The following is a 20,803-nucleotide window of genomic DNA, read 5'->3' as shown; positions in this document are numbered from 1 at the left end:
AGTCCAAACAGAATTGAATATCAATTTGTTTCAAAATTGCTTAAATACTAAATGCGGTTTAACAATAAGAAATCCTTCTTGGTGTTTCTTCTAACCTCTCCTTATAGGTATTAGGGGTAAAATGGTGTTTATACTCCCCATAACCCCAACAAATTTTAGAAATATTATAGATTATTTTCTTCCCTCCCCCCTCCAAAACATTTAAAAACACTAATTTTACCGCACCCAGCCCCTCCAAATAAAAAGCTTGGATGTTCTTGGTATGAGTTGTCAGAAGCAACCTAGATAATCCAAGTGATTTGTTACACTAGATTATACCTTTAATTTGTCACAGGCTTATACACAGTAAAAACAAGGATGACAACACCTAAAAATTGGAGGCTTAATAAATTAGGCAATCTATCCGAGAAAAATACAAATTTACAATAATAGAGAGTTATTGTTTTTAACCAATTGATTTAAATAACAAAAAAATACTGAAAAAGCTGTCTTTTATTTAGTATAATTCACCAACAAGATAAATAACATGTAAAAAAATGTCGAAATTCTAAAAAAAATATCATGATCAGTGGTAATATTTGTACTATTCATCTAAAAGTTTCTTTACCAATGTAATGTGGTGAAGTAATTTTGTAACAAATAAAATATTTATGACCGCACATAACTTAGAAATATAATTTTATATACCTACTATAATATTATATCATGTTATATAGGACATAAATGAAATTGTAAACTACTGTTCTTATATCGTATTTTTAGTAGCTAAGCTACTCTATAATTCGAAATGTCCGTCCGTCCGTCTGTCCGCCTGAAACAGAAATGGGGAACTCGATTTTCTCGGCTCCTATAAAAGATAGAAGGCTGAAATTTTTATGGATTAAATATGTTAACATTCTTCACCAAGTTTCATTAAGATTTGTCAATTAATTAGGGTACTAGTTTGATTCCTAGATTTTTAAGTTTTCATGATTTTCTTAACTCCTATTCAAGTTAGACGGCTGGGATTTTTAGGGATATTGTGGTATTCGGCAACCGTGAGCCATGCCTATGGCAACCCTGACCTGGGTTCGGGGAAGGGCCGAGGGCCCTCCCCCGAGTCCTGGGGAAGGGGTCTGCCGACCCCCTTCCTATGCCTAAAATTAATGATAGATTCTGACAGCCTTATTATGGTTAAGCTGTATTGTTAATTCCCCCCACCCTTTCCAGGGATGGGGGATCATTATTGCCCAAACTGACCCCTTATATGTATTATATTGATTTTGTTTATGATTATTTATTCCTATCTGTGTATTTATTGTTTGTTGTATATAACGTTAGTAACCCTTAGAACCTGAATAAAGAAACAACTGAATAGACTCTGTTTATTATTTAGTGATTGCTAGAGAAGCGTAGCTTCTCTATAGTATAGGTGTCCACGTCTGTTCACACTGCCGTAGTCATTTGAACTCTGGTGTCTGCCATTTATCCTAGGCGGATACCACAACTTTTGGTGACAGCTGTGTGAGATTACGGCAAACCACAAGTGTAGAGCAGACGCGCAGCTGAGGCTAAGGTACTCCCAGCAGTGAAACTGGCAAAACTGACACAAGCAACCTGAATTACCCACCCTGGATAGCAAGGTTTAACTCTGCATCCGGCAGTTGTGGAAGCGAAACCTAGCGAAAGACCACTAAGTGTGGCGGAACCCGAGCTGCGGAGAGTAGCGAAATCGGACGAGAGACTGCGGAGAGCAGCGAAACTTGACGGAGAACCGCGAGAAGCGCCGACATCTAACGGAGAATTGAGCGCTCAAGGGCTGAAACAGGCCTGCGGACGGGCTGAAACAGGCCAAATAAGTGCAAACGGCTGAAAATAGGCCAACATTTACTGCAAGAGATAGCAGGATCCGAACCAGCGGCGCTGCAGGAAGGGACATTCCCTGCCGCCACCAGCCGGATTCGGATACACGGCGCTGCAGGACGGGACATTCCCTGCCGCCGACAGGCTGAAACAAGCCAAATAGCTGCGAGCTGCGAGCGAACATACGAGTGTAGTGTACCAAGCAGAAGAAAACTACGTTAACTCCAAGTATCCTGAGAGGCTACAGCGCAGCCACCCATCTAGAAAAACAGATATTATATCACATTTTAGGGATTACCACCCTAGTGTGAAGGCTGAACAATAGATTTATGAGCAAGGCTTGGTAAACAAATTTGTTGTGTATTGTGATAAAACTAAAAATAGAACAGGCTTGGTAAGCAAATCTGTTGTGTATTGTGATAAAGCCAAAAATAGAACCTAGATGTAATATAACAATGCATTGATAAACAATCTAACCCCCCAAGCCTTCAGCACAACAAATACACCCCTTATCCCAACGGAAGGGGAGGGGCCCACCATCAATTGAAGAAAATACAATCGAGGTGACATAACAATAAGCTCAGGATTAAGGAAAGGGCACAATTACCTCACCACACAGTTACTTCAAACCTACAGCACCCCCCCCCCCCTCCCCATAGGGGAGAACGGACGGTTTTACCCCGTCCCCTCACGCGCTCCCCCTTCCTACCCACACTTGAATAAGTCCGCCCACGGTGTGGAGATAGCGACCGGGAGAACAGAGCGCCATTTACGGGTCGCGCAGCAGAGCTCGGGACGCATAACAAAATTCAACGGACGAATAAGACAAAGCGGACCAATGAGAGAGCGGGTTGAGGGATAGGTGCGCGTTTTACCTGTGTGCGCGAATCTGCCGGTGCGTAAGCGCGTTGCAAGGAAAGGATATTTCACGCACACACACACACAGGAGCGGAGCTACTCCATAGCATCCAACAGAGATATTTTTAGAAAAAAAGACTTGCAAGCTCCTCCCTCCTATCTATAGTGTGATAAGGAAAACCCAATCAGTTCCTGACAGCAGTTCAGACCCTCAACAGCTATCTACACCTACCAGCCTACTCTACAACTCAGAAAACTAGTGACAAGTACTTTAGGTACACCTAATTTAAATCTTTGTAGTTAAACTACCAACCTAGTGATAAACAGTGTTGGCTGCTAGGCTAGAAAGCCTCAAGTGTAAACCATTTATAGTATTGACTTCGTGTCCCGCCGCTGAACCTTTGACCCGATGGAGCAGCCGCAAGCGCCAGGAGGCGACCAGCTCCAAGGATGGCTCCAGGATGATCCCCAGCCGGCTCCAGCCGAGTACCGCAAGCTGATGCTGAGTAACCTGCCGGAGTATCAAGGACCGCCCAAGCAATCCTGGAATTCCCACATCCGGAGACTCGAAATGTCATGGGCGGCTTACCGTGTGCCTCCCCATGACACACTAAACCGCCGCAACGCCCTTTTACTATCCCTGGCGGGGCAAGCGGCGGAGATGGCCTCTCATCTGTTTGGCGAGGCAGGCCAAGCCTTGACATACAAACAAGTCAAGGCCGAGTGTGAAATGTTATTTCGTCCAGCCTTTGAATCCCAGACCCTGAAGCAAGCCTTCAGGGATTATAGGCAACACTCGACAGAACCTATACAAGCATACATATCCACAAAGTGTGCATTGTATAGGGAGGCCTATAGCCATGAGGACCTTGAATTGTTGATAGACGAATTAAATCGTGGCATTCGTAACGCTAATGTGAAACGTGAAATGATGGGTCATGAGATCGCCTCGGTACCTGAGTACACGAGGCGAGCCATGTTTACCGTCACAATGATCACCAAGCAGCTGAAGGAGGGTGTGTGCCTAGTGGACGCCACCGACGGGCTCACGGGATCAGCCAGCGTCCAGTTGCCCCAATATGATGAGTCGGAGCCAATGGAGATTGGCGCCTTGGCTCCGGGTCTCCACCAGATGGGGAAGGTCGCCCCAGATGACAAGATTCCAGGTCGCTGCTACCGCTGCCATGGGAAAGGCCACCGAGTCCAAGACTGTCCGACGCCTATGGAGGTCAGCCTAGAAGAGAGACGCACCCAGCCACGCCAAGACCGTCCTGCCAAATGCGACCATTGCCACTATGCCGGCCATACGGCGGCCGAGTGCAAAGCCGACTGGGACCAGGTAGCCGGCCGGAGACGCGTCGCTGACAAGGGCGCTCCCTCAGGAAAGCCCAGCAGAGTAGCCAACATGGAAGGGAGCGCGCCCCCAGCAACACTCCAGCAAGCAGTTGCCCCCAACGCAGCGGGCCGAGCCGACGGAATGCCGCAGTTTGGAACCGTCCCAGCTAGGATCAACGTGCTGGGAGAAGCGGCTGAACCCAACCGGGTTGGTCTGGGCTTCAGCCTCAATCACCTGGGACCGGAGTTCGTGCAGCCCACCAACATTGCAGAGCCAGAAGTCCTGAGGCCTCAACCCTTCAGCCTCAACATGATGGGGCCTGCCAGACCGAGTCTACCCAGCAAGAGTGGAGGGGCGCTACCCAGCGCCACTGAGACGGTGTACGGGGAGGCCCTGGCGGCCGCTGAGCGAGAGAGGCAGGAGGCGCTAGCCAGCGCATCGGAGTTGATGTATGGGGCGCCATCCGGCGCCGCCACCTGGGAAGGACGAGAGGTGCGCCCCCGCACCCCCAAGCTGATGTCTGGGGCGGCAACCGCCGCCTCCACCTGCGATGACTGGGGGGTGCTATCCAGCACCCCCACCCTAGTGCCTGGGGCGACAACCGTCGCCGCCACCGAGATACCTGGATCCTGGAACGAGCCAGCAGCCCCAGAGGGAGGGGTGACATCCGTCACCCCCAGTCAGCCAGCGCCACCAGCCCGTAGGGAGAGCCCAGCCATACACCATCCAGCGCCCCCTGCCAGCCGAGGGAACCCAGCTGCCCACCATTCCCAACCGAGCCAGGATAAGTTAAATTTGACAAATGTATTGTATCCAAAGTATTGTAACCCTCCAGCCTTGCCTGTGCCTCCCGCACCAGAGGCTGGGGAGATTGAAATTTGGGGATATAAGGACTTGCCTGTGCCACATGCACCTGAGTTCCTAGGGCAGGGGAGGGACGTAATCCAGGGCGAGCCTGTGCCACACGCACTCCAGCCCCATGCCACTGGGCATGCCATGGACAAGGGAAGGGACCCCTTGGGGCTAGGGGAGCCGACACCCAGGCAGGCGCCAGTCGCCTGTCAGTCTGTCATTGGGGAGGGTATCGGGATGCCCTGGGCACCCAAAGATAACGCTCAATGGAAATTTGTATCTAGCCAGGAGCAGCCTAGCAGTGTCCAGCCCCAAGAAGCAGCCGTGGCCCGAGCCGAGGATCCCCAGCCGCGTGCGCGAGGTCGATGGCTGTCTGGTAGATTCTCACACTGGTGGATGGTTCTGTGGGGACTACTGCTCGCAGCCGTGTGGCCTACAACTAGCTACGTCCTGGTAGGGTGGGACTGTGCCAACCCCACCCATGTCACAGCCTACAACAAGGAGAAGATGTGTAGCACGGAGCCGCTACACCAGGAGGTGCCCTTGGGCCATGAGGTACATGTCCTGCAGCAAGTCAAGATTAGGGAAACAACGGGATATAGCTGTCAACTCACCGTGTCCCAGTGGACATTTAGGTGTGGAGTATGGGGCCACCTCAAGGTGACCTCGGTCCCCACCCTCATGCGGCCAACCAAGATTGATCCAGAAACGTGCCGAGACCTGGCCAGGAACCGAGTCTACACGCTGCCAGGCAAGACCCAGCCACTGACGTTTCAGCTGAACCATCCCCTGTTCTTCACCCTCGATATGGTGGGCGCCTTGGTCAACAGCCCCGAGGGGGTGGGTTGTGAAGGGGAGAACGTCCATTTCGAGGGCCAGCTGTACCGCAATGAATTAGTGCTCCAGGAACGACGGCTGCTGGTCAAGGAAGAGACCTATGTAGTCGAGAATGGACGGGTGGAGTCCCAGTCTGACCACCTGACCCTAGAGTGTCCCCATTCTGAGCTGTCCTGCATCACTGGGGAGGCCACCTACGTGTGGGACCACCTGGGGAGAGATTGCCCCTTGAGGCTGATCCGCAGCCTCCAGCCTAGCCTAGTGATGGATGCGTTTCTGGTTGACCATCAAGCCCAATTCTTCATCAACATGACTACCCCCACCTCAATAGTAAACTGCGACTTTGAGGCCCATGCCACCAACCACCCAGCATTGTTCGTGGCAGCTGACCCGGCCGCGGCAGCGCTGCCCAGAGTATCGGCCAGGGACGTGGATGTCCCCCTGCAGGCCCAGATACATGCAGGTTACATCGGATTTACCCTGGAGACTCGAATGAGAAGCACCGCAGCAGAAGAAGTAGCGGCCAATTGCTGGAAGCTCCAGCAACTAGACCCGGCCCATCCGGTGCGTGTCCAGGGAAGCACGTTCTCTGTGCTGAGGGGAGATGTACTGCTCCAGCTTACCTGCCAACGCAACAAATATGTTGTCAGGGAGAGCAATGAATGTTGGGACAAGGTGCCGGTGGAGCCCACAGGATTCTTAGATGCCGTGACAAAGGTGTATAGCGGCCACGCCACCAAAATTCCCTGCTCCTCCACCTACCCCCTAACTGTGCACGCTGAGGAAGGCTGGATAGAGCTAACCCCCGCACCTAAGAAGAGGCCACCCCCGCTGGATACGCCCAAGCAGCTGCTGACAGAGCCCTTGGATGACTTTAGTTCGGGAGGCTTGTATTCGCAGGCTGAGCTGAACGACTGGCAGCAGCTGCTAGCGTTCCCAGCGTATAAGGCCGCCATGCTGACCGGCCTGTCGTATGGCTCATGCGTTCAGCAAGGTAGCTGTTCAGCCACCAGAGACCATGGGATCGTGTCCTACGATATCGACCGACTGGCGGAGGAAGGAGAAGCAGCCCTGGATGTCTGGGCTGGGTTCAGACAGGCTATTCACGAGTGGGGAGATGGCGCAGCCATACTGTGTTTGCTGTTGTTGATTCTCAAGCTGCTGGGAGACTTAACCATCATTTCCCTGTCAGCCGCACAAGGAGGTGTACGGGCCGCCATGAACGCGATGTCACAAGTGTTCCTGTACCACCCAACCTTGTATCGTAAGGCCTTGGCCAGAGCCAGACTCACCCATGCCAAGTCCCGGGACTTTTCAGTAGACTGGGATGCCATTCCTATCGGCCAGGAAGCAGCCGCGGAAATGGTGTCCATGCAATCAGCTGATAGTGGGAATGACCGCCCAGGCAGGCCTGGGCCACACTCTGGAAAGCCCCGCGGCCCCTCGGGAGGCCAGGCTGTCGCTCAGATGGTCAACCTGGTATCCAGTGCCCCAGCTGCTGCCAACAACAACCAGAATGCCCCGCTACTGACCGGCCCCGCAGCGGCTGTGCCCCACGCCAACCTGACACCTGCTGGCGCCGAGCTACGTGTCCAACAAAAGCCAGCCTCTACCTTCTATCCCACGTTGGGAGCCCATCAGCCCTGAAAATCACCACTAGGATTCCATTGAATCATTATCGCTTGTATATAAATTAGCCCTAAGGAGCGGGCCGAAGGCCTCAACCACTGTTGGAAGTCTGGCAGGGAGACCCCCTCCCAGCCTTCCGAGGGGAGAGTTGTGGTATTCGGCAACCGTGAGCCATGCCTATGGCAACCCTGACCTGGGTTCGGGGAAGGGCCGAGGGCCCTCCCCCGAGTCCTGGGGAAGGGGTCTGCCGACCCCCTCCCTATGCCTAAAATTAATGATAGATTCTGACAGCCTTATTATGGTTAAGCTGTATTGTTAATTCCCCCCACCCTTTCCAGGGATGGGGGATCATTATTGCCCAAACTGACTATTGTATATGTATTATATTGATTTTGTTTATGATTATTTATTCCTATCTGTGTATTTATTGTTTGTTGTATATAACGTTAGTAACCCTTAGACCCTGAATAAAGAAACAACTGAATAGACTCTGTTTATTATTTAGTGATTGCTAGAGAAGCGTAGCTTCTCTATAGTATAGGTGTCCACGTCTGTTCACACTGCCGTAGTTGTTGTTGTTGTTAGCCATCTGGAGGTCAGATGTTGTCACTTCATATGCCAAGGAATTCTGCGCACTTTTTGGGCTGCGTCCAGAGGTCAGAGGGGGTGAGTGTGGTGTTCTTAGCTGTACAGTTAAAAAGATGCTCAGTTGTGTGGTCATTTAATTTACAATCTGGGCATCGTATGCTCTGTGCTGTGTCAAATCTGCTTGTTGTAGACCGTAGAAAAGAACTATATCCTGATCTTAGTTGGGCAAGTGTGCACCGCGTCATACGTGTAAGGCCTTTTTCTTCCTGGACATTAATTACAGGGGGTCGAGAGTTTAAAACTTTGTTTGCAGGATATTTATTTCTACAGTCTCTGTGAGCGTCGTCATGAATCTTCTTTAGCCGTTTCTTGTAGTTGCGTTCAACCGGTTCACCATCTCTGAGATAGGGTTTGACAAGAGGTACATTGTTGATGATGGTCTTTCTCTTGTCTCTAGGCATGATTGGTTCATGTAGAAGGTGGTGATTAGGGTGAACTGGGCGGTGCATGGAGAGAAGGAACTGGTTCGTTAGCATGTCATTGTGTTCTTTCACAGGGAGGATGTTGGTTTCCTGGTGAAGATGACTAACCTGTGACATTTTAATACAACCAGTTGCTACTCTCAGAGCACTGTTCTGTGCTCTTTGCAGCTCGTCCCAGTTCGTCTTACTCAGAGATGGCGTCCAGACCGGTGATCCGTAGTTCAGAACTGATCTACCTATGGCCTTGTAAGTATTTACAATAATCTCCTTTGACTTACCCCAGTCAGTCCCTGCCAAGCATTTTAGCACGTTAGTGCGCTGCTGTACCTTCTTCTTGGTTTTGATGGCGTGCTGCCCGAAGTTGTGCATCGGGTCGAAGGTGACTCCAAGGATGGTTGGGTGCTTGACAGTCGGCACGTCTTTCCCTTGGATGGTGATAGGGAGGGTGACACTCATTTCATTGCTGAAAGTGGTGAAGACTGTGGCTGTTGATTTCTCCGGGGAGATTTCAAGACTGCGGCCCTTGAACCAGGTGGCAAGTTGGTCCAGGTAGGGGTTTATTTCATGGCAGGTTGGGTCAATGAGGGGCCCCGAGTTGAGTACCTGGCAGTCGTCTGCATAGGAAATGAGCTTGATGTTGCCTGGTGGTGTAGGCAGGGTGCTCATGTAAAGATTGAAAAGGAGGGGAGAAAGTACACCTCCTTGAGGTACTCCTTGTCTGACGGCCCTGAATTTACTTCTACAGTTACGGAAGACGGTATATTGTTGTCTGCCGCGTAGATAACTGCAGAGGAATCTGATCAGGGTGCCAGACAACTCGAGGTGCAAGATATCATTCAGGAGCAACTCATGATCAACAGTGTCGAAGGCACGGGACAGGTCGATTGCAACCAGGATGGTCCGGTGACAGGGTTTCCGTCTGTTCAGGTTGCTGGCAATGTGATGGTTTACTTCCTGTAAAGCTGTCACTGTTGATCTGTGCTTTCTGAAGCCATGTTGATGATCTTGCAGGTCTACAGCTGCTGAGAGCTCAGGAAGGATGAGCTTTTCTAAGATCTTTGCAGCTGGAGACAGGAGGGAGATTGGCCGATAGGATTTGCCTTCATCAATCGGTTTACCCGGCTTGAGTAGCGGGATGATCTTGCCTGTCTTCCAGATGGATGGTATGATGGAAGTGTTGATGGTGGTGTTAAAGAGTTGGGCAAGATATTCTACACCCTTGTCCCCAAGGTGTTTGAGCATGACAGGAGAGATTCCGTCAGGTCCAATGGCCTTGGAGCTCTTAGAGGCTTTAATGGCCTCTTTGACTTGTTGAGGGGTGTATTTGTACACTTTGTCAGCCTTTAATTTCTTGATTTGCCTGATGGTCCGGCGAAATTTTTTGGATGGTAGTTTAGAGGCTGCAGGGGTGTACTGCCGATTGAGAAGGTTTACAATCTTCCCGTTTGCTGAGACTATCCTACCATTGAACTTAATAGCTGTGTTGGTAGGTGTTTTCTGCGGCTGGCTGATGCCTTTAATGGTTTTCCAGAGCTTTTGAGATCCTGCTTCACAATTATCAAGGTGGTCTCGCCATTGTGTTTTCCGGTGTTCATTGATCTCTTGTTGGATTTCCCTGTTGAGCTGGTGAAAGCGATCACTATTTGGCTGGCGCACACGGAGCTCGTCACGTTCCTTGATTTTGTTTGCGGTGCTGGAAGGGATGTTGTGATGTACATCAACAATGCGACCTTTGGGAATAAACTTCCTGGCCGCCCTGTTGATGATCTTAGTGAACGCTTTCTCCCCCTTTATAGATGACGTGGGGTTAGGGAGTCTGGAAAACTTAGTCTCAGTAAACTTGGTGAATCCAGTCCAATCAGCTTTGGCAAAGTTAATGTAAACTTTGTCGTCAGACTTTGAGTTGGTGGAGATGTCTGCTCTAAGCTTGATTATGATTGGTAGATGGTCTGAGTTAAGACTGGATGTCACTCTCCAGGATGTGTATGGCAGGATGGATGATGTTGCCAGTGTGATGTCAGGGGAGCTGTTGTTTTGGCTGGTGACTCTGGTGTCCTGGTCTTCGTTAAGAATACCCATGTCAGAGTCGTTGATTTCATCAGCCAATTTGCGTCCCCGGGCATCTTCTTCCCCCTTGGAGTACCAGTTGGCATGGTGGGCATTGAAGTCCCCGCCTGTGATGGTGAGGCTGTTGCCAGAGGTGTGGGAGAGGATATCCTGGAGTGGAAGATTGGAGCCATGCTGACAGCTAGAGACTGGAGGGATGTAGATGTTGTTTAAGGTGATGTTGTCCTTTTTCCCTATCATGGAGATACTCTGGAATTCAACATCATCGTTGTTCTTGATGCTGTTGGGGATGGTGTTGCTGTGGAAAGGGATGTTTTCCTTCACAAGGAAGGCAAGGCCGCCTCCCTTGTCTTTCCGTCTGTCCTCCCTGATAAGAGTATAACCTGGTGTTTTGATGTCTTTAGATTTATCTGTCAGCTTGGTCTCTTGCACCATGGCAACATGGATGTTCTCTGTTGTCATGAGGTGCATCAGTTCTGTATTCTTGCTCTTGATGCCGTTGATGTTGACTTGGCATATATTCAGTTCTTGTTCACTGCTGGTGGGTTGTTGTTGATGATGTGTGGGGGGTGTAGTTGATGGTGAGGATGGTGGTGAGGGTGTGGAAGAAGGAGGTGGAGGTGGGAGGGGGGTGCAGCAAGGGCCTTTCCACTGCTTAAGAGCCTTCCTTGCTCTTAATGATTTAAGTTGGGAACATTTAAGGTGAAGCCAGGATAAACAGCAGGTACATTGAACTGAATAGTGAGCTCTTGTGATGTTCTTGGTACAAGGTGGGCATGTCCAAGGTCCAGGGTTCTGCTCGATGCCGGCGATGATAAGCAATAGCAGAAGTAGCTTCCGACTAGCATACTTCCTTGTCGAGTAAATTAAAAAGATTGAAGAACTCCTGGCTGAAGTGATTCATCTGCTCCTTCTGGAGCTTTGGTGTAGCAGATGTTGCTCGAGTTGTTGGTCTCCTCGAATGGTTGTGGTTGGGGACGGGGATGTCCCACAAAACCCTCTGCTGTAACAACCACTGCCGTAGTCATTTGAACTCTGGTGTCTGCCATTTATCCTAGGCGGATACCACAATATTATAAGTTCACAATTTACATATCTCCACAAATTTTCTTTAAGATTTGCTTATTGGTTGTGGTGCTAGATTTTCTTGTTTTTAATCTTACAACGTTTCGTGATTTTTTAGTTTAATGTTTTTTTTATGAAACTGCTCTATAGTTCATTTTATACGGATATTCATCCATAATTTTTGAGCTTCGCTACTCATGAATGTTGTCATCCTTGTTTATATTAAATATTATTTTGTTGTCAATAATTGGTTTTCTATATCAATATGCAAGATACTGCATAAATTAATATATCATTATTAGTATATATAGAAAGTAATTTATTACTTACTTTAATATTATCTTTTAAAACTAATTTATTTGAGTTTTACTTTCAAAATAGGTAAAATAACAGGTTAAGTTTCATTTTAACCTAAGATGTTCAGTAACCAACTAATCAAAAAATTACGAAACCTAAATAATAATAAATTTTTTGATGCACGACCGATAGTCCTATGGAGCAAGTGAAGTATATACTAGATGCTTATTGATACATGGAATCTTCACAAAATATTTCAGCCGTCTATCTTCAATGGCAGAAAATCGTATTCCCACATAGCGTTACTGGTGGATGGACATACAAAGCCTCACTTCTAACAAATTTTCCTTCCAATCGATCTAGACGTTTTAGTGGTAATTGATAACATAGAGGCAATATATTGCAATAAATGAATAAGGTTATATTTAAATCTTAACTTTTTCAGGTATTCTAACCAACAAAGGACGAGAGAACACTCGGAAACAAGCCTTAATTCGAAGCCAGCTGGCTAACGTAGAATCATCATATCAACTGCCCCATTCAGGTGTACCCCATCCCTCCCTCCAGTCCCTCCAACCCTCCACAAATCATCCCTCGCTTCAGCCCTCCCCACGACACCCCTCCCTTCAGCCCTCGCCGCACCACTCCTCACTGCGGCCCTCCCCCCAAAACCATACTGGAAAACAATATGGCGGCGCAGCTACCCCGCAACCAACCAGAACCTGTGATAATTGTTTAGCCGCACCAAACCATGTTTCAAACAGTATGGCTGATAACCAGTCTGACCAATTTTCAAATCTATCAAGAGGTATGATGCAAATATAATAAAAAAATTTTATTAAATTTTGCATAGGTACATTTTATGTGTTGGTCTATGTCATTATGCCATTATGTAATATGATTCGCAATTTTTGGATTTTATCGTCCTTTTCTTACACTTTTTGATTCTTATGTAACCAGATAATCCAATTTTCTTTTCATTCTGCAAGAAAAATTCCATATTTTATCTATTGTTAATTTAACCTAAAGTGAGAAATTTATTTTGAATGAATTTAAATGAGAAAAAAATAAATTAATCTAATATTAACACATTAATAAGGGTCGAAGCACATACATATAAACAAACTAGATATTGTAAAAATCACTTTTAAAATTTTCAGCTACATGTTTAACACTCAAGTAAAGCACTTTTACCTCCTTACTGAGGACAAACAGACTGACGGACAAAGTAAGTTATAGAGTAGTTAACTTTCTATAATGGGAATCTATCCAAAAATATCTTACGGTCAATCCTTATATGTAAAGTAACTGGAAGTTTGTCTGGGCGTAACTTAGAAAGCTTCTTATAGGTCCTGGGAAAGTTAATTACTATTTTGGGGGAGGGTACCACCCCTCCTGAGATGAATCAACCTTGAAAAAATATTACCTTCCTGAAAAGTTTTTCCTTTTAAAATTAAATCAAAAGTTGGGTAGCCCCTTCCTCTTCCATCACCTCAATTGCCCCTAGAGGCCTCTAAGGGCGAAGCCACTAGTAAAGTATTGTAACAGTATAATATATAAGATAATTTTTTTTATTACAGGTAGTTTGAAGGGTAAAAAGTTGCCAGGGCGCTGCTACTCATCTCAAAACTCCATAGGAAGGGACTATACACTTTCTGTAGAGGATATACAGGAACTCAGATATTACAGGGTATCATAATATTAGTAGTGCAGCTACTCTATAACCATGGTCTGTCTGTCTGTATGTCCTTCCTTAACTCCATAGGAAGGGAGTACACACTTTCTGTAGAGGATATACAGGAACTCAGATATTAAAGGGTATCATAATATTAGTAGTGCAGCTACTCTGTAACTAGGGTCTGTCTGTCTGTATGTCCTTCCTTAACTCCATAGGAAGGGAGTATACAATTTCTGTAGAGGATATACAGGAACTCAGATATTACAGGGTATCATAATATTAGTAGTGCAGCTACTCTATAACTAGGTCATGTCTGTCTGTATGTCCTTCCTTAACTCCATAGGAAGGGAGTATACACTTTCTGTAGAGGATATACAGGAACTCAGATATTACAGGGTATCATAATATTAGTAGTGCAGCTACTCTGTAACTAGGGTCTGTCTGTCTGTATGTCCTTCCTTAACTCAATAGGAAGGGAGTATACACTTTCTGTAGAGGATATACAGGAACTCAGATATTACAGGGTATCATAATATTAGTAGTGCAGCTACTCTATAACTAGGGTCTGTCTGTCTGTATGTCCTTCCTTAACTCCATAGGAAGGGAGTACACAATTTCTGTAGAGGATATACAGGAACTCAGATATTACAGGGTATCATAATATTAGTAGTGCAGCTACTCTATAACTATGGTCTGTCTGTCTGTATGTCCTTCCTTAACTCCATAGGAAGGGAGTACACAATTTCTGTAGAGGATATACAGGAACTTAGATATTACAGGGTATCATAATATTAGCAGTGCAGCTACTCTATAACTAGGTCATGTCTGTCTGTATGTCCTTCCTTAACTCCATAGGAAGGGAGTACACAATTTCTGTAGAGGATATACAGGAACTTAGATATTACAGGGTATCATAATATTAGCAGTGCAGCTACTCTATAACTAGGTCATGTCTGTCTGTATGTCCTTCCTTATATCCATAGGAAGGGAGTATACACTTTCTGTAGAGGATATACAGGAACTTAGATATTACAGGGTATCATAATATTAGCAGTGCAGCTACTCTATAACTAGGTCATGTCTGTCTGTATGTCCTTCCTTAACTCCATAGGAAGGGAGTACACAATTTCTGTAGAGGATATACAGGAACTCAGATATTACAGGGTATCATGATTTTAGAAGTGCACCTACTCTACATATGTCATGAAAAAATGTCCGAAAATCCATTCTTAATTTTGAGTGCGTTTTTTATCTAATCCCTAACCTTATTAGCTCTCCTACGTATGAACCAAAATGTTCTTGTTATCCTAAAAAACTTGAATTGTTATATGTTTATATGTCTTCCAGAAACCTAATCAAGAACTTGCAATAAAATTGTTTGTCCTTTGATTTCAGAGAAACATTGACTTTGTTCTCAAGTTTGATTACAACTTTCAAATTTCATGGGAAAATGAAATCAAGGATTTATACATATGTATTTTTAGTAGAAAAGTTTCTCTATAATTCGAATTATTCGTCCTTCCCTTTAATCCAGGGATCTAAAGGGATAAGACAATGACCGATAAATTTAAGTATATCCTCAATGATAATGCACAAAATCACCCATTCTATTGCGTAAAATTATTGGTTGAAACGGTTGAACACTCATCTTAATAAAGCAACCAATCAAAATTCACTAAAGTCCCTTAAGTTGTTAAGTCAACGTATAAGAAAACGTTATTATAAAACTTTGGGGACCAAAGTAATAATAATTAGCCCATTTTCCCCTCTACCTCTGCATTAAATCGGCTGCGTATATAAAAGAGTTTGTATTTTCTAGTAATTTTAGTATCCAATCTTAAACTTACTTTGTCCTTCTGTCCTTCCACAATCATATTGAGAAAAAAATTTACTCTGCTTATATAATATAAAGGTTAGGTATCTGATCTTAAAAAATTTCTCTAGGTGCCTATGTGGCTTCTAGCTATCACTATGTTTTGCACCCTTCTTGATATATTATAATTTGTATGTACTCATAGTTATTGTCATCCTTGGTAAAAAATTTATGATTTAGGAGTCTGCATGTTCAACACCTGATATAGAGCGGGGACCAGATTCAACACCAAGAACATGTCGGAGGTTCAACCATTCAAATCATTTACAAAATACAGGTAAACAAAGCAATAAAAGTAGTAAGTTTTATTCCAGTGACTATTTCTTGTTGAAATGGATATATCATTACTTGGATGTTACACCAGATTTTCATCTTCTCTAACAAAGTGACTCATAGCTGGCCAAAATAACGATTTTCCCCATCCTCTCTCCTCCTACAAGAAAAACCAACTGACCAATAAATATTCATTCTTGTTGGTAAGATTAAGAAACCATCTTCAAAAATAAATAAAAACCTTTCTAGGACCAATAACCAGCTTCATTACTAATAATAACCTACAAACAGACTAAATTACATCCTTCCTCTTTTAACCCCTAAATATAATTACCTCTTCTAAAAATGTACCTACTTTCTTATTCATGACGTTATATATTACATACTTCTTCCTTAAACATATTAATGTTTTTTTTTATGCTGTGTGCAACAAATTAGTAGTCTTTTGAGGAAAAGCTTCTCTCGTGTTCATTCGAAACCGATTAATATCCGGTGGATTAGAGCCGGTTCTTATCTATACGAATTTATATCCCGTTCCTTCCGCATCTCGGGGCTAAAAAACTGGTTTTAATTTTATTATTGTACATTTTATATCCGCGGAAAGCTGTTTATAATACGAGCCGAGAGAGAACTATTCATTTTTGGAAGTTTGACCTATAACCTTAAAATGACAAATAAAAAGTTTCTAAGATTCAAGGAGAAATAAATCAATCCAACGAATAGCGAGATATTTCTTTTCAGTTTGTGTTTCCTGATTAGAAAATATATGATGTATGTATCTTAAAGGTCCAGGAATAAAAAAAACTGTATTGGAGATGATTATCTCCATCCTTCCCCAAGAGAAATTACCTAAAAAAATTTCATTTAATCTTTATGAAAACTAAAATTTATGGAGCTGGGTCGAATCCCCACACCTCTCTTTAAAGTGCCCTTTGGGGCAGGGGTCTAAATGAATAAGACAATGGCCTATAAATTAATGTATATCCCCGATGATGTTACACAAAATTACCCCTCGGTAGATTACAATTTGTGGTTGAATCATTTGGACATTCAATTTATGAAATAACCAATAAAAATTCAAGGAAAGTCTCCAGGCCTAAAGTTAAGCCAACAAGTAAGAAACGTTATTTTAAAAGTTTTAGGAACTAGTGTAAAAAAACAGATCAATGTCCTCTCCCTTCCTGCCTTTAGGGCCTACCGCTTATTTACTAAGTATATTTGCGATAACTTTTATTTAATAGATTCTTCCAATTTTTAACATTTACAAAACAGCCTGCTTTACTGCTTCAAGATCCATGTCAGGTCTATATAGGAAATAAATGTCTATAAATGAGCTCAAGTTTTCCAAGGAATAAATGTTTAAAACTCATAGTGCTCCAATAATCCATAATAAACTCTCAATGGCCAGAACGATGCGACCCATTATTTTACTTTATTAAAAATGAATTAATTTTTTTCATTTCATGTTGCTATTTACTTTATATTGAAGTATTTAATTATTAATCATAAAAAAGAAAATTTAAATTTTATAAAATAAATTTAAGAAAACTCTATTTTAAAAGAATTCGATTGTGGCGACACTTCATTTTGTGTGTTCAAATATTTAAAACAAAATTTTAATCATATTAACCCTTTGGTGATGGTAATGTGAAAAAAAATATAATTGAAAAAATCTTTTTAAAATCATTTAAATTATTAAATATTTACTTCTTTCTTTTAAATAGTAATGGTGGGGGAGGAAAATTGATTTATTGAGAAATAGATAAATAGATATGTACTCATAGAAAACTAGCCAATAGTGAGATAGTTTTATCGAGCCAACTCTAGTAGTTTTATATGAAAATTACATTTATGTAGATTATCTTTTTTATAAATTATGAAAAATTAGTCTGGTGTGAGGAACATAAAATATGGTGAATATCATATTAATATGAATAAAATTATGATGCAGCAATTCAGATAGACAGACAAACAAACAGACATGCATGCAGACATACATACAGACAGACAAGCAGACATACAGACAGACAGATAATAATTGTATGCACTTGAATAATTTATAAAGCTGTCCAGATGGGTACAAAATCACGGATAAAGGATAAGACAATGAACAACAAATTATTCCAACCATGAATTCAGTGCCATTGACCTTTTCCTCCCATAGTAAAAATATTTTTAACTTTTTTCGTATTTTTCAAAGCTTTTGAAGATAGAACGTATGTAGATTAAAGAATCTGATATGTTTTATCTCTTAGAGCTTGTGAATTTTTATTTGGTAAGATTGATTTAATTGCCATTGTCTTCTCCCTCCCTGGTAAAAAAACAGGGAGGTTGGGGACATTGGAGTGTTAATTACAATAGTCCCCAATGTTTTCTTATTCGTTGGCTTAACAACTTTGGGGACTTTTATTAAATTTTTATTGTTTGATTCATTCAGTGCAATATCATTAGGACTGTACATCAATATATCGGCCATTGTCTTATCCCTTTAGATCCCTGGGTAAAAACCCAAATATTCAGTGTAGTAAACAGGCCAGAGAAAAATTATATCCTAATGTGTTCAGTTAGAGATATTACACTTGAGGATAAACTTTGTTTTCCTTAAATATTTTCCTTAGTTCAATGGAACGAGTTAAATTGTTTGATTAATGTAGACCAAGCCCTCGAAATGCATACTATAATTGTTATCAATATAATACAAAAGATTTACTTGAGAGAAAAGATTTCCTCCATTATTCTTGAACACTCTGTACTGAGGAGTTCAAGAACAATATGTTTCATTTTAATAATGATCATTTTTAATTATCAAAGTAAATGGCGGGAAAAAGCCTCTTTAAGCCATTAGAATTAACATATTCCTTACATTTTGAAAATCGAGGATAGATTAATCCCTGAAAAACAAATATTATGGGAAAGTATATCTATCAATAATTGATTTACATATTCCTGTAGCCCTGTGTTTGTTAATGCACATATAATCAAAATTAATTATGCAACTTTAATTAATTCTAAATAACTCAATTTTTGGTCAAATCACTCAAATTGTTAGTGAACCTCATATATTCCTCCCCCCTCCTTACATATAAATATTCTAGGGGCTTATATTTAGCCCTTATGATGCGGAGCTATCCCTTGTTCAACTAAATTAAAGTTATCTCTCTTAAAGCGTCTATTTGACCCCCCCCCCATTCTTAAATTCCTAGACTAGGGAGTTGAGGGGTGTATTCCTCTACCTATTTAGAGAGATAATGCCCATTGTTGAATAATTAATACAGCCTACTATTGAAAGAATATTGATAGTTAGAAAGGAAAAATTATTTTGGTTATGTTCATTCAAGTCAAAAAGAAGTAGAAGATCTACAGGGGTTTATCAGCATAAAACAATCATTTATTTTTCTAGTCATTCTCTTTCTTGACAACAATACTACAAAATAGTTTTTCTTCGGTTGCTGTATCAATCTTTATAATTTCGAAAGCAGCTTATTCATTGTAATTTACAAATTGTAAAATGTCTAAACTGACCAAGCTTACTTTGCTTGATTCACTTCACTAAGAGATGCAATTGATAATGAGTATTTTTTACTTGAAATATATTTCGGAATGATGAAGTAAACTTTTTCCTTTTAAATTGGGTTGAGAAAGATTTCTAACTAAATAGTTTTTTAAAAATGTAAAATGGCCTATCATTGGTCATTTGTATTGTATGACGTATTTTTTTTATAAGTTTCTTTGTAATTTCGTGCTAAATTCATCTTAAAACGTTTTATTTTAAGGTAATACAACATCAGCGTGTAGACACAGCAAACCTGACCTTGAAGTGGTGCAGGTGCACCAGGTCGACCACAACCATGACAACCATCACCATCATCACCCACACCACCACAACTGTCTGGGCTTGAGCACTGGTCACGTGGACAGGACCGCCTGCAAACCTTCCAGCTTTGGATCACTCAGAACTTTTGTCCTTCAAGATGATTTAGTCCAATCTACCCAATAATAACTTTTTACAAATGGTTTAATTTTCTTTATTTTTAAAATTTTGTTAATGTATTATTATTAAAAACATAGCTTTTCTACAATTACGTTAAGGGTTCGTCCGTTCATAACGGTTAACTCTGATCTGTCAAATTAGGCAGCCATTTAGTCCGTTTAATACTTTTTATTTTTTTATAGTAAAATCCTTTTAATTATATGTATTTTTTAATGGGACTTGCTACGACGATGTAAATCAATATGCTGTTTGCATGTTCACCTTCTCTTTTATGGATGTTGTCGTCTCATTTAGGATAAAGTTAATCTTCAAAGGGTTAAACATTTAACAATTAATTTTATCAAAAATTTTAATAATTATTATGATTTGTAAAGTATACATGTGATATGTTTAATGAAATAAAAAAAGGTTGTACTTGTAAATGTTAAGGGTAATTAAACATATTTATTTTGGTACATAAAAGAAATTTAAATTTTCTGTGTAATTAATTATAAAACAAGGATGACAACATCCATAAAAGCGAAGCTCTCAAATGGAAGGACAAACGAACATTAACACTTGTAGATTGTCAGAACTGAATTAGAAGAATATTAATGCATCAGTACAAACAATATTGTTAGTAAATTTGTTGCAAAACTGCATAAATAGATGATACTGTTTAAGGACATACTTACATTTTTGGGACTTGTTTATAGAGATTCTTTGCTTATAACATTATACCTTGTTGTAATAGGAATCAGTTTTCAAAAAATCAGAAGAATTGGATAATTTTAACATACAAAAATTTGTTGTCAAAAAAGTTAAAAATCGGTCGTACGGACGTACGGACGGACCGACCCTAATTATAGAAAAGCTTCGCTTTTAAAAATAATAATTAGCACAACTACTATATAATTTTGTCCGTCAGTCAGGTACTTAATCGACTTTGTTATTGCTTGAATATATTCCGGTGTAAATTGTAGACATTCTTTTATTTCATTGGTAAATGTCGATGATATGGCTGCTATGATATCGATGAACCAAAACACTTGACATTTTATCTACATTATGATATTCTAATGACATAAATGGAAAGAAATATATGTAGATATAATGACAGGGGATAAATTGTCGTCAAAACATGACTTATTGGTCA

At 42.3% G+C, this 20,803-nt stretch overlaps 1 protein-coding gene across 1 annotated transcript in view; it reads left to right on the top strand.

The window, feature by feature from the left end:
* The window catches only part of LOC145325406 (uncharacterized), a 56,419-nt gene extending 36,179 nt beyond the window's left edge, over positions 1 to 20,240 (top strand). The window contains exons 5-8 of the mRNA XM_080168397.1: positions 12,299 to 12,661; positions 13,434 to 13,543; positions 15,585 to 15,681; positions 19,451 to 20,240. Of these exons, the coding sequence (XP_080024523.1) occupies positions 12,299 to 12,661; positions 13,434 to 13,543; positions 15,585 to 15,681; positions 19,451 to 19,674 (794 nt within the window). The 3' untranslated portion in view covers positions 19,675 to 20,240. The remainder of the gene's footprint in view (positions 1 to 12,298; positions 12,662 to 13,433; positions 13,544 to 15,584; positions 15,682 to 19,450) is intronic.
* The last annotated feature ends 563 nt before the right edge of the window (positions 20,241 to 20,803 follow it).

The sequence above is a fragment of the Acartia tonsa genome, chromosome 1, assembly GCF_053477335.1.
Source record: "Acartia tonsa isolate MP-2025a chromosome 1, ASM5347733v1, whole genome shotgun sequence".
Classification (NCBI taxonomy): domain Eukaryota; kingdom Metazoa; phylum Arthropoda; class Copepoda; order Calanoida; family Acartiidae; genus Acartia; species Acartia tonsa.
The sequence above is the reverse complement of the archived record's forward strand: the minus strand, read 5'-3'. Positions and strand labels throughout refer to the sequence as shown.